The sequence below is a fragment of the Falco rusticolus genome, chromosome 4 (assembly GCF_015220075.1).
Source record: "Falco rusticolus isolate bFalRus1 chromosome 4, bFalRus1.pri, whole genome shotgun sequence".
Taxonomy (NCBI): domain Eukaryota; kingdom Metazoa; phylum Chordata; class Aves; order Falconiformes; family Falconidae; genus Falco; species Falco rusticolus.
This window is the reverse complement of record NC_051190.1, coordinates 47,411,675-47,425,697: the sequence shown is the minus strand read 5'-3', so window position 1 is coordinate 47,425,697 and position 14,023 is coordinate 47,411,675. Positions and strand designations below refer to the sequence as shown.

The 14,023-nt window shown below is 50.2% G+C and overlaps 1 protein-coding gene across 3 annotated transcripts in view; it reads left to right on the top strand.

The window, feature by feature from the left end:
* Positions 1–2,866: 2,866 nt before the first annotated feature.
* Positions 2,867–14,023, top strand: part of REXO1 (RNA exonuclease 1 homolog) — a 40,425-nt gene continuing 29,268 nt past the window's right edge. The window contains exon 1 of one of the 3 annotated variants that reach the window (XM_037384383.1): positions 2,867–3,206. In XM_037384383.1, coding sequence (XP_037240280.1) covers positions 3,011–3,206 — 196 coding nt within the window. In that variant the 5' untranslated portion in view covers positions 2,867–3,010. Of the gene's footprint in view, positions 3,207–3,517; positions 3,962–8,939; positions 9,071–14,023 lie in introns of those variants that run through there. The other 2 variants (XM_037384384.1, XM_037384385.1) reach the window with 2 other exon arrangements.

The window sequence follows — 14,023 nt, the reverse complement described above, 5'->3', positions numbered from 1 at the left end:
GGGACCTGAGGTGCTGTGACAACCCTGCCACATGCCTGGGACATGTCCCCAGGTTGTTCCCCTCCATAACTTACATTGGAGCATTTGGCCATTGAGTGTGAGCCGTGCCAGGAGGCAGAGGGAGCATCAGCCAGGCGCCCCAGGGACAAGTGGCTGGAGAAATCCCCCTCGCTTCTCTGCAGTGGGGTCAGGAACTTGTGCCTGGGCGGGGGGAGATGAGGTCAGTCTTGGCGATCCATTAAGTCGATCTGGGAGGCAGTGGTGGGGGGTTTAGGTCCTTGGCAGGGTTGGAGGGACTCGTTTGGGGTGCTGAGCTTTGGGGGTGAGCTCAGATCCACTATGACAGGTGAATTTGGGGGTCCCTGTTCTCAGAGGGGCTGCTTCAGGGTGTGCAGGGATCATCGGCACCATTTCCAGTGCTGCTAACTGGGAGCTGAGTGGGCATCCCAGTTAACCAAGCTGCTCCTTCCTACATGGGGAAGCAAAAGTATAGCCAAGATCAGCCTGGACCAATTTCATGTAGTTTTTCCATGTGGAGTCCTGCAGGTCGGGAGAGAAATGAATGGTTTATTGTAGATTATTTTGTTTTCCCAGCTTGTGAGTTGAGCAGGCATGGGATGAGAATTATAAGGCAGGGAAATAACGTTATTCAGCGTGTGTCTGCGCGCATGGTCTTTCTACAGAGCCTTCTCTATTACAGCTGAAGTTACATAAAATAGGTTTATCTATATCATAAAGATAAAAATGCTTTCTTTTTTGGGGGGAAAGATAGCTTGCTTTTCTAGCATTTGTGGGAGGCAGGGAGCTGGCTGGCAGAGGCGTGGGTGGGGATGCTCAGCACAAGCCCTCCCCGGGTACCTTGTAAAGCACCCTGAGTCAGTTCCATATTTCTGCCAGAGAGAAGGCTGTTGATCTCCTGGTGTCTCGCGCTGTTTAAAAGCTTTTTATCGATTATTCAGGTTTCCTGGGGCCAGCAGCTGCTTGCCCCCAGAACTCAGCGGTGCTGGGGCATTGGTCTCCTGCTTGCTGCCCCCGGCATGTTGGCCAGGCACGGTGGTGGGCTCTGCTCTGGGGCTTGCTCTGCTGGGATGCTGTGTGGGGCAATGGGTAGGGAGGAGGCAGCAGCATCACCTTGTTGTGGCACCGTATTTAAAAATAAAGTGTTTGGTTTTTTTAAAAGACTCCTGTGAAACATGACTTTTGTATTCTTTCCGTTGGCCTTCCTTGGGGCCGAGGATGACTCCCCCTTGGGCACTGTTCTCTACACCATCTAGCAGGCTCCCTGCACTGCCCCAGACCTTTCCAGGCTCTCTCCCATCTCTCCTTTCACAAGCGATGAGGCATTCCTGGATCATCCTGTCTCACTGGGCTGGAGCTTCTGGCTCCGCTTAATGGGATTTCTCCTTGAAGGGCTTGGTGGCTCACTGTCATCCCAACACAGCCTCACCTGCTGCGGATGGAGGCTCCTTCCTTTGAAAAGCTGAGGCTGGGGCAGCAGCAGGTGATTCGCAGGAGGTGTGGGTGCCCCTCGCCCGCTTGACCCCCCCCCCCGGCCCAGCCCACAGACAAATCACTGGTACCATGCGCCTCCATTTCCCCACTGGTAAATTTTACTGGTGTGGTGGCTACTGGGGGAGAGGGGCCGAGCCTCCATGGCAGAGCGAGTTCACTCCCCCCGGGTGGCTTCTGACAAGTTATTTCTGCCTTGAGTCTCCCTAACCAGCCTGGCTGGTGTTCTGCTGCTTTCCAGAAGGCTGGGGCCGTGAGCTGTGCCATGGTGGTGGGCTGTGCTGGGGGTGGTGGGCCGTACTGGGGGTGGGGTGCTATCACGTGGGGGTGGGCCATGATGGGTCCAGTAGGCCATGCTGTGGCAGCGGGCCATGGTGGGGATGGTGGGCCATGGCGGGGGCTGTGCCAGGGGTGGTGGGCTATGGCGGGGGCTGTGCCAGGGGTGGTGGGCCATGGCAGGGGCTGTGCCAGGGGTGGTGGGCCATGCTGGGGGTGGTGGGTCATGGTGGGGATGGTGGGCCATGGCAGGGGCCACGCTGGGGATGGTTGGTGGGCCATGGTGGGGGCTGTGCTGGGGACGGTTGGTGGGCCATGGCCCGGGCCATGGTGGGGGATGTGCTGGGGATGGTTGGTGGGCCATGGTGGGGGCCACGCTGGGGGTGGTGGGCCATGGCCCAGGGATGGTGGGCTGTGCTGGGGATGGTGGGCCATGCCAGGGGCTATGCTGGGGATGGTTGGTGGGCCATGGCAGGGATGGTGGGATATGCCGGGGATGGTGGGCCATGGCGGGGGCCATGCTGGGGATGGTTGGTGGGCCATGGTAGGGGCCATGGCAGGGATGGTGGGCTGTGCCGGGGATGGTGGGTCATAGCAGGGGCCAGGCCACACAGGGAGCCCGGTGCCGCTGCTGTGCCCGTGGCAGGGGGGGGTCGCGGGGGTGCCGGGGCCTGCACCCTCCTTCCCCGCCTGTCCCTCCGCATCTCCCCCGCTCTGGGGGCGCGGGCCCGGCCCCAGCTGACCCCGGACACACCCGCCAGCTCCCACAGGCCGGCCGCTGCGTCTGGGCGGCGCCGGGTCCCCGCGGCCACTTCCTGAGGGGCAGCCCGGGCACTGGGCGGGCCCCGGGCAGAGGGCGGGCCCCGGGCAGAGGGCGGGCGCCGAGCACTGGGCGGGCCCCGGGCAGAGGGCGGGCCCCGAGCACTGGGCGGGCCCCGAGCAGAGGGCGGGCGCCGAGCACTGGGCGGGCCCCGGCCGCCACTTCCCGCCCCGCCCCGCGCGGCTCAGGCGCGGCTCAGGCGCGCGGCGGGCAGCTCAGTGCGGGCAGCGGCGTCGCGGGGGCCTCGCCGCCGGGCCGGGCGCTCCCAAGATGGCGGCGGGGCCGGCGCCGGTGGTGTGAGGCGGGAGCGCGTCGTTGCCGCCGCCGCCCGCGCCTCCTCACCTACCCCCTTCTCTCCCTCTTGCCCCGCGCCCCGGTCCCGCTCCCCGCCCCGCAGCCGGCGGGATGCTGAGATCCACTGGCTACTTCCGCGGCATCGACTGCCCCTTCCTCAGCGCCGGCGGGCCGGGGCCGGGCGGGGGCCCTCCGTGCCGCCGGCCCTACTGCCACTTCCGGCACCCCCCGGTGGCGGCGGCGGCAGCGGCGCGGTGCGGAGCCTCTGGCGGCCCCGGCGCGGGGCTGGCCCTCGGCCACGGCGCAGGTACGGCCCCGGCCCGGCCCGGCGGGCCGCGGTACACCCTTCCCCCTCCCCCGGTTCCCCCCGCCCCGGGCCGTGGCGCTGCCCGGCCCTCGCCCCCCCCGGCAGCAGCGTGTCCTCCTCCTGGCGAGGCCAGGCCCGCGCCCTTCCTCCTCACCACGCCTGCCCACCCTTCAGGGCCCGAGTCTGTCTCCCGCTCTTGTAACCCCGCCTGCTCCCCCGGCCCGGGTATTGCCCCCTGCAGCCCCTCTCGGGTGGGCTGTGGGCACCGTCCAGGCGGGGCAGGTGGGTCCCCTGAGCCCCTCAGCCCTGCCCGGGCTCTGGGCCCTGCGTTGTCTCCTCTTGTTGCCTCTGAAGGAGGCTCTGAAGGGACTTTTTACCTCACCCGGGGTGAGGGAGAGGTGGATTCTCTCCTCCCCTGGATCCTACCGTTGCTGCCTGGCCCGAGGGTGGTGGGGAGCAGCTTTCCAAAATGTCCGATGGCCTGAGGACAGCCTGTCTGGTCACCAGGATGGAGGCTGCGGGAGGGCAGTGCTGCTGGATGCTTTCTTTGTCCCTCCAGGCACCCCGGCTCATGCAGCAGCGATGAGGTGTCAGGGCAGGTGACGTGCTCTAGGCTGGTGCTGCGAGGCAGGTCCTGCTGGTGGGGTGTTGCAGGGGGGGCTGCGGGGAGCTGGGCCCCCTCCCGATGAAGGACTCGAGGAAGGCGTGGAGTGCTGCCAGGTTTCTCAAAACGAAGCTTGGCTGCAAAAACGCTGGTGAGCTGCTGTTGTCCTCATTCTTCCAGCAACTCTTGTTTTACTTACATTATTTGCTCATCTGATTATTTTATTTGGAGAGAAAAGGCTTCGTTCTTCTCCCCAGAAGAATACCTCTTGCTTCTTTTTGTTAAAGCTCTGCTGTTGCAGTTAGATATACTTGCTAGTATGCGTGGTCTCAACAACCTGAAGCAGGTGTCACAATAAAGCAGAACTTGGGTTTTTTCTGTACTTGCTTAACTTTAGGTTATTCATGGGTTTAGAAAGCGATTAATTTTTTGTCTCCTCGTTAGAAGGTCAACTTACCATGACTCTGTTTTAGTTTAAAATAAAGAAAGCAAAGTATACTCAGGGCTGTCACAGGCAGATGGATACTGTGTTAGAAAGGCAAAAGTTTTTTACCTCTTCCATTATTCTTTTGAATTTGAAAAACCCTCTAGAACCCTTTAGGATGGTCCTCTAAATGCTTGATATTATAATTAGCTTTCAGAGTACTACTTCTGTTTGTCTTTAAATATCTGTAGGGTGTCAGTTTTGGAACTGGATGTGCTCATTTTGGTCTGCCACCTGAAACATGCAGCTGTACTAAATAAAAGCTGGTTCTGGTTTTGAGTTTTGAAATGGGGAAGAGAAGGTTCGTCTTTAGTAAAACCTCCTGGTGCACCTGGAAAGTGTGTTCAGCTTCTAATACTGGCTGAAAAGTGTTTATTTAAGAGCTGACTGTGAATGACAAATTATCCCAATATTTTGTTAGGCCTGGCTTGGATATGTTAGTGACTCAGGAGAAATCTTGTATTTTGGGGAGTGAGAATGGTTTATCTACTGTATTACGGCTCTTAGAGAAGCTTTGGCTTTTGAAAAACAAAAGCTCTAGTGTGGGTCTGGTTTTCCTAGGTGAAGTGTCTGCCACTTGTGAAAGAAACGGCATTGTGAGGCTTAACTTCCAGCCTGTGGCCTCCCACTCCCCCCAGCTGGCTGAGCTGCGTGTTCCTGCTTCCTTTCCCAAATTCTTGGCATCTAAGGCATGGCAGGATTGTCATAACCAGGGATCTGTAAATTCTGCCTCAGCTTAGTACTGGACTTCAGCCATTTTTTTAAATGTCTGTTTTGATTGAGAAATGGAAGAAGAGCATTGAACCTGCTGCGAAATGCTGTTTTTTTAGAAAGGACTTTAGTGGGGTTGTGTAAGGTACACAATTTCTATAGCAGCAGAAAACGTCTTTGCAGTGATTTTGTAAGCAGTGCTATGGCTTAGCTTCATCTGAAGGGTTCAGCTTGAAGTGCTTCTATCTTTTCCTCTGTCTGTCTGAAGCTCGTCTAGCCTGGAAGGATGTATTTAAGATTTACACTAGAGGGTGTAGTAGTTTAGCAGCCAGGCAACCATCTTCTTGAAAGCAGGTTCTCAATCCACCATAAGTTGCTCCCTGTCAGTGAAACTGCCTGTCTTGTTTACAAGTAGCCTTGTAACAGTGCACTTGGGCATATTTGACCTGTTTAATCGCATCACTCAATAAATAAGCTTTAAAAGCGTAATTTTTAAAAGCAGGTGGGTATCAACAGCAAGAGCTACAGTGCAGATCTGTGTTTTCTGGGATAGGGCCTGGAAAAAACAATAACATCCGAAGAATTAGTCTGCTAAGCATATTGATTCAAGACTGATGTTGACTTTGATGTTTTGAGGATCACTGTAGGACTGGCAGTAACCCCAAAACCCTTAGTAGATCTTCCGTAGCCTTGAAAGTAGCTTTTGGAAACTGAGGAGTGGAGCTAGCCTTGCCTGCTTGTGGTGGGAGGAGGCTGTGGACACAAGCCAGGGGGAGCAGAGAGGAGGTGGGGAGTTAGTGGGACTGTTCCCCTTTTCTTTGCACCCCTCACTGTTCCAGATTTCCTGAGGAGCATACTGTTCTGGGGTTCGCCGTACATGATCCATATTTTTCTCTTATGTTCCCAGCCAGTGGGAGACAACGGCAAAGAGGCCTCCGTGCCTGTTAAGGAGATCAGCAGCAGCAGGACTGACTTTTCCCCCGTCTGCTGCTGTTTGCATGTGGCAGGTGCTCCCTTTTCTTCCCCTCTGAAAGCAGCTCAGTAAATAAAATCTTGTTGGGTGAGGAGGGAACCAGCATGATGCATCTGCTTTGTAGGGCACATTTGAACTGGGTTCTGAAATGCATGGTACTTCATGTGGGAAATCTATTCCAGTGTCTTTACTGCAAGCGTCTGCCTGCATGGTAAAAGAGCGTGGCTACCTGGAGGCTTCTGGAAATTCAGGACTGGCTGAAAGCTGAGGAGGGTGCGGGGGCGGTAGCGTGCACCGATGTGGTGTTTCCACAGCAGTGCCTGTGGGCTCAGAAATGGGATGTGAGCCTGTGCAGGACTGGGAATCTGGAGATTGCAAATTCTAATCCTGACTTGGCTGAAGTGCTTTTTCCATCTACAAAATGACTAAAACCCACCTGCTTCTGAGCAGGATGAAGAGATTATTGAATGTGTGTGAAGTGCTTTGAAAGCGTGCTGTGTAAGTAGGAGGGAAGAACTGCCTTCAGCCCTAAAAGCATCTCTTCAAGAGCTGTAGAGGAGAAAAATAGGTCTCTCTTTAAAGTCTAGGTCCTGAGTATGCTGAAAGACATAAAAGAAGCATAATACATCTCTTCATAAATATCATAAGGAAACCAGCTCTTTGGTTTGCTGGTTTTGATACAGCTGTCAGCAGATGCTTAGGAGGTGGATGTTTTTTGAACCCGGAGCAGTAAGCTGTGTCCAGGTCTGGAGGTCTGAGTTCCTCTTTGTCTGCTCTGATCCTTGCCTTAGTGCAAGATGGGAAGAGCAAGGCTTTCAGCACCCTGCCTCAAAAGACTTTATTATGGAGTTGTGTGCACTTGACAATTGCTCGGCAGTTTTCTGGTATAGTCCAAAGCTTGAGGAGTGGTTTTCTTGCTGTGTGGATTTTCTATTTAGATAGGCAAGGCTTTGCAGATTAGATCTAGATTGCATCTTTGGAAGGTGTCTGGATGGGTTTGTGTGGTAACAACACTTTTTTCACCTCTCTGTGATTTTACACTACCCAGCTCACAAGTAAGCCGTTTGTAATGCTGTTTGGCTCCTGTTGGCCCAGGTCAGGTGTGGAGATATCCTTGGGCTTATCTCCCCAGCTTTAACCCTGTTGATCCTGTCACTGATGTAGGAAGGCCCTTCACCTCTCCTTTTTCAGTCTTCAGCTGAAAAGCAACCACATGGGATGGCTGTGACTTGTATATAAAACACTGTGCAAAATGATACTTGAGAAAACCTGAAGAGGCTGTTTAACTGTTAAACCCCAACTTTAATCATCCTCAGCCCGTGTGTCACCGTCGGATCAAGGACATTGTCATCTTCCCCAGTGGGGTTCCTCATACAGCATGTTGCTGAGGGGCTGCACGTTAAACTGAGCCGTGTGTGGTGGGAGCAGCCTCTCTGTGCTGTCTGGGGTTGCCTTTATGTTACTTATATTGCAGTGCAGGTTCGCACCATGTGTGGTAGGAAGGATGAAGGGAAAAGTCTTTGCAGCTGCATTTTCCTTCCTGTAGTTTTATGTTGTGCAATATCAACTTCTTGTAAAAAAAAAAGAGCTTTTATCGCTGTATTTGCTACAGGGAAATTGAATGAGCAGGAACTTATGAATTGCCCTCAGTATTTCTTTGCTGAGGGGGGAAATTAGGTTGGTTCAGCTTTGGGTGCTCTAGTCCATGGACTGCATGTGGGGGGGTTGCTAAGACTGCTTTCCCTGCCCCCTTCCACATTTGTGTTTAGAACAGTACAGACCAAAATGTTAACGGTGGAAGTTTTTTTTAACTGAGTTTTGAAATGAAGAATAGGAAGCCCACTTGATGGTAAGGTCAGGACGTGTCTTTTCATGTAAATCAATGTCATGGCTTTCTAGTGGTTAGGGATTTCTTGTCATTTAACTAACTTGTCAGTTATGGTGGGTTTCCTGTGGGTGGGCAGGTGCAGCTGCTTCGTGTGTTGGGATTTCAGCATGGGCTGGCAGGGCCCTTCTGATTTTTGTCTTTCTGCAAGCGGGGCGAGCGTGGCTGTGGGGAACCTTGGCCCTGAGCTTGCACACGGCAATTCCTTGCTCCTGTTACAGACGTCTGAAAAGCAGGAGGTGGGAGCAAATCTCTGTCAAGCTGGAAGGATTTTGAAGGCTAAAGGTGCAGCGACCTGCCTGGGTGTTGAAGGCCCAGGAGTTGTGCCGGTGTTTGCGAGCTCCCTGGCCTCCTCTCCAGCTGCCACAGGAGGCCTCTGGCTACTCTTGCAGGATTTCTCTCTCCAGCATGCACTCTCTTACCTGACATTAAAACGCTTCCTCTGATTTTTTTTTAAATTTATTTTTCCCTCTAGTCAAACCCTGCAGTGCCGTGTTAGTGCTGGAGAAGCGGAAAGCACAATTTGCTAGTCCAGGATTTCCCAAACCACTTTCCCTGGGCTGCCTAGTGTCAGGAGAGATGGGTTGGAGGCGCCGGGGCGGCGTGCCGGCTGGTGTGATGCTGAGCGGCAGCAGTGCCAGGCTGCGGGCAGGTACTGACAGGCAGGGCTGGGTATCTCCCTGCCCTGCAGCCTCCTTCCCTGCTGGGGCTGAGCGTGGGCTGCGGGGCTTGAGAAGTGGGGTGGCGTTGGGCTCCGGCTGGGGGGCCCGGTGGGATGAGGAGATGGCTTAGCAGGAGCCTGGGGATTGCCATTTGGGAAACTGCTGTGCTTGCCAACTTGGGTTGCTCGAATCAAGTAAAAAGTAACATTTGCAGTTGGGGAGTGGGGAAAGCAAGATGTCAAAAAATTCCCCAAGATTATAGTAGTAGTGGTAGGGAAGAAGAAAACAGCCAAAAAACCCCCTGCAGACACTTGAGTAAAACCCAGTCAGACTTGGGAGTAAATGAGGGTGAAGGCGGGACTTTGGGTTGGTAAGTCCTGCCCTAATTATCTCTGCAGCCCGGAGAGTGCTGTGTCAGCACATGGTCAGCGGTATTGTGCCACACGCCTTTGCCGGAGTGTCTTAGCAGTACCGAGCAGATATTAAAAGCCTCAAGTACAGCATGAACAAATATCTGCAATACTTACTAACTGCGGGGAGCTCAGGTAATTCTTTGAAGTTTTTGACTTACTGTGGAGTGAACTTGTGTTTTGGTGTGGATTGCAGTACGCGAGGAAGCAACTGTGTGAGAAGTACCTTCTCCAGAGAGGCTTTCACGTGTCAGCCATTCATTTAACGTGAGACTTTGGTCCTCAGCGTTGCATCTGCCTCTGAAATATATGGACTATGCATAAAACTCAGCTCTGCTTTGGAGAGTTTAGTTGCACGAGGGTTTTCATTTCCCTGTGAGATCTACCCTTTTTATTTGAAGAGGGGATCTGTGCTGAGTTTTGGGGAGTGTGTTGGGTTAGCTGGTTCAGAGAGCCTGCAGAGCCGCAGGTAGCAGAGTGGTAAAGGAGCTGCAAGTATTAATTCCAGCTTTTGAGTTCTCTAAAGCCAGACAGGTTTTAAAACCAGTTTAAGTTTTAGGTTTAGCCCTTTGTAAGTCACAGCTGAAGTGTTTAAATGTAATATAGCTTGAAAGGTGCTTTTCTTTAGTTTTTTAACTTTGTTTTTCAAAGTGTCCAGTTGTGACTGTATTAAAATAGTGGTTTGGGTTCTTTTTCTTAAATGGGTGTTCTTCACCTGAAACAGTTAAAGAAGTAGGACACGTGTTGAGAAGATAACTTATCTTGAGCAAGCCAGAGAAAGGCTGGAAAAGAAAAAGAGTCTGGGGGATGAGGAGTAGTGTTACTGCTCGTGGACATGCTGGTCAAAGTAAGTTTTCAAGGCGGAGCTGAAAAGAGAGAAAAGACGACACCGGAATAATTGAAGTATTTTTCTTTTGTTCTTCTGCTTCTTTGAAGAGTGGCTTTACTTACTAAGTTTTGGAGTAGACCCTTAGTTTTACCTAGCACTTGTACAGGAGATGTGGAAATGTTTTCTGGGCTCTTTTTCTTGGAAACAGAAAAAATAAGTCTTAGTTAATTTTCTGTTTCCTAAGCAGAATTTCAACTTTTCTTGTATATTGAGGAATAACTTTAAAGATAAAATGAGAGAGGGAATGGAAAGATCTCCAAAGAATCCAAACATTGAGTATCTAGATTAATGTATCATTGACTTTAAAATGGTGAGATGCCTTCTAGCCTGTGTGATGACAGACTGTGGGGTCAGGGTAGCAGCCTGGGGAGAAATCATGATATTTTTGGTGCCAGCCTTTGCTTTCTGCCCCTGTCCTGGCAAATCCACCAGTTGTTTCTCATGTTTTTTCCTAGGCTGTGGGAGAAATGTACTAATGGTGTGATTTCCTTTTAGGAAGGCATTACATTTATCACAGATCTTGACACACCTCTGATGCTCTTTGCCTGCCGCAGGTGTTTTAGCACCAGAGCAGGGACTGTACATCACGGGGGTGATAGAGGAATGTAAATGACTGCTTTTGCATGGGCCAGACCATCTTGTTCTGGCTTTGGATCTTCAGATTTAACTAGTGGTGTTGCTGTGTGAAGCAGTGGTAGTCCCAGCTGTCTTCCAGGACTGTCTGTGAGGCTATCAGGAGGGTGAAGCTACCATATTTAGTAGGCTTGAGGACCTTTTAGATGCCTCTTCTGCTGTGCCAGAGGCAAAACTGCACAAAATTGTTTTCTTGAATAAAATTAGGTGTGTACTGCTTCCCTGGATGTTGCTGCCGGAGCTGCTTTGAGGGGCATGCCCTGCCATCCTCCTGTCAAAGTGAGTGTCCTACCTGAGTGAGTTGTTCCCTGATAATGCAGCCTGCTGGGGGGTGACATGCTCCCTTGCTGGATTGAATCCACTTGGGCACGTCTGTGTCTCCTCTCCAGCCACGGTGTGTCAGCAGGCTCGAGTGGCTGAGCTGAGAAAATGGCTTATGGCTTGTATGAGGATGATGTCTGGCTGCTCTGGTCCCTTGGTGAGATCCCCCTCCCTGTGCTGGGTGTGACACCCTCTGCTGAAGCCCCTGGTCAACCAGTTCAGCCCACTGAGACAGTCTTGGTGGCACTGAGCACTTATGTTGGCTGGCAACATCTGGTGAAACCATACCATGACCTCAAGCAGGCTTTGTCACAGCAGGTTTAAAAATACTGCAGTGTGATGGGTAACTGTTCAAACTTTTTTCAGTCTTGCTAATCTAAGACTTTCTTTTCTCATATTTGCTTCCTTTTTTCTGCTGAAGAAATGACCATGTTGGTTCATGATGTACCTTGACGCTGTGGCATGAAATACCTCTTGGGGACTAACAAATGTAGGGAGTGGGGTGCATAGGGAGGGTCCAGCTTGGTTAGACTGGCTGTAATACCCCCTCGGACCTTGCTTCCCTGGTGTTCTTAGACCAGCACAAGGTTATCTAATTTTAATAGTTGAATTTACTATTTAGAAAGAGTGAGAAGGAGTAAAAAAAAAAAAAAAAAGGAAAAAAATCGTTAGGGCTAGGGTTATATTTAAAGTTGAAGAACCATTTCTCTGAGCTCCTCTTACCTGCCCTCCTAACCCATTTACTCTGGATAACTATTTGAAAGCCACTATTTTAAATCTCAGTGTTAATTATTTCCAAGTGGTTGGATATTATTGTTAAATTAATTGTTGGAAATTTGCTTTGGGTACTCGCAAATGAGGTCTGCGCCCAAAACTGCCATTTCTTTTGCACTGTTTAGTTCTGAAGAGAGGCAAAGCTCAGCCTGCTAGTATGGCCTTTTGGAAACACTTTGTTCTTGAGAAACTACTGTATTGTCTGTGAAGCATTAAATGAAATGCTTAAAATAATTTTCCAATGGTGATAATTTTCCTGTAATCGCAAAGGTTGTCCATTTGCTAAGTACTGGCACTGTAAACATAGGCAAGCTGTTAAGCTAACAAAGCTGTTCTGATGACGTTAAAATAAAAAAATGCCTTTTTTTGCCTTTAAAGTAGTCTCCCAACAGCTTTCACCTTCCCCATCTCCTGATGAATGTGCCTTTTGTTGCCAGCTCCAAGTGACCCAGGAAAATGGGTAACATCAGCAGTGACAGCTCTTGAAAGTGTTCGCTTTCGGCCTGTGCTGGTCCCTCTGCGGGTTGGCCAGCAAACCTTTCCATTTTGAGATCCTAATTGCTGTAAATTTGGGAGTTTCTAATTTTTGCCTCCCCTTTGTTTAGCAGCAGCACTGCTTAGTAACTCTGTTACCTCTGGAAGGCAGGTAGTTGCCGTCCATCTCCTGCATGCATGCAAGAGCTTGACTCCTCTTCCAATACTTGCCGGTTTACAACAACCAGTACCTGTCATACATTTGGGCTTTTCTGTATTTGAAGCATGTGAAGAATGTGTTGTGGTAGGGTGCTTGAAAAAAAAAAAAGACGTCTTTTTCTCCTGAATGATTCATTGTAAAATAAGTTTTAACATCAAACAGGTGACCTTGTACTCCCATTATTCATTTAATGTCAGCCTTTGTTTACTGCCTTTGCCGGTTGCACAAACTAGAAGGACCAGTGTACAGCGAGGAGTCGTTAGCTTGTAGAAGCTCTGTAATAAAACAGCTCCACCTCAGAACTGAGGCCTCGTTTCCCAGAAGCAACATGACTGTCACCAGGAAAAAAAATAGTCAACCTTGTTTTTTTGGAAGAATTTTGTTCTACACTTTTGTATGCTCTGCTGAAACGTCTGATTTAAGTGCAGCTCATTTTTGTATCTTCTAAAGTAGTTTTAGGTTGAATCAATTGTTTGCTGACGTCCTATGTAAATTATTAATAACTTGTTTTGTATAGTATTGGTGTTAACTTTACTGTTTTGTGTCTCAGAAGGACTACTTCATAGGTTTGAGGTACATTAATTTATTAAAATAGTTTGTATTTTTAAAAGTGTCCTGATAGCAGTTTAGTTCACAATCCTATAAGGAGTTGTCTTCTCAAGTCTCATTATCTTGTGATTCTCAAAGGACAGTGCAGAGTCTCAATTTTACATCCATCCAAAAAGAGTTATTTCACTACGTGGTGCCTCTCTCTTGTTTTGCTTCAGCAGAAATAGTGCACACATTTCGTGTCTCAGAGTAGCAAAACCGGTGTAGTTCATCTTGTAACCTTTCTTTACACCACGGGTATTCATGTGAGTGTTTGAAATGGAGAAGAATAAATGCAAAAGCTGAAGAAGAGTCATTTGAATCGTGTATCCAGGTTGTAAAAAGGGGTGTGTGGGTGTAGCTGGGTACCTGCCTGTGTGGTGCTGGGCTCAGCCACCCAGAGAGCCTTTCCTCTCCGACGTTCTTGAGGGTATAATTAGGCATCTGAAAAGGCAGCCTGATTTCAGTTAGCATATGTAACCTCTCTGACTGTGGAGACTCGTGTGTGTATGGCTCTCCGTATATATATGTGTGTGTGTGTATAAACTCCCCCTTCTGCTTGTGTTTTCACTACATCATCTGCAAATGCGTCGTGGCCAAAGGTGACAGTCCTGATTAGTGGCTTGGAGCCCACTTACACAAGTGTCTTTCATGGAAAAGGTAGCCTTTGATCAGCAGCACTTGGGTAATACACCAGGCCTCCTACACACCTACAAAAGAGCTCTTTCATGACGATATCTCAAAGCCTGCTGGCGTTCTCGGAGCTTATAATGTATTTTTACATCTGGTCATTCTCCTGAAAGAAAAGGTGCAATTAGTTTCATACTATAGATGAACAGCAGAGAATCAGACACCAGGTCTATGCTTAGGTTGTCTTCTACTTTTTCTGTATTCTGATATATTTTAAAAGGTTTGCTTTTCTGTGTGGACAAGATGTCTTTTGTGTAGTTTGGGGGTTTGTTGTTTTTTGCAGGGGTATGTGTGTTTTGTTTTTGTTTGGTGTGGTAAAGTGTGGGTTTTTTTTCTTTTGGGAAGTCTTTAGATCCAGACTCGGTGTTCTCGCCTCTGTTTATAGGCCACCTAATACTTATCTCTGCACAAATTACCAGGATTTCAGCTGTTCCTTCAACAATGCTTGTGCTAAATTTTACATCTCCATCTTGAGTTAGAGGTTAATAGCTGACTCCTC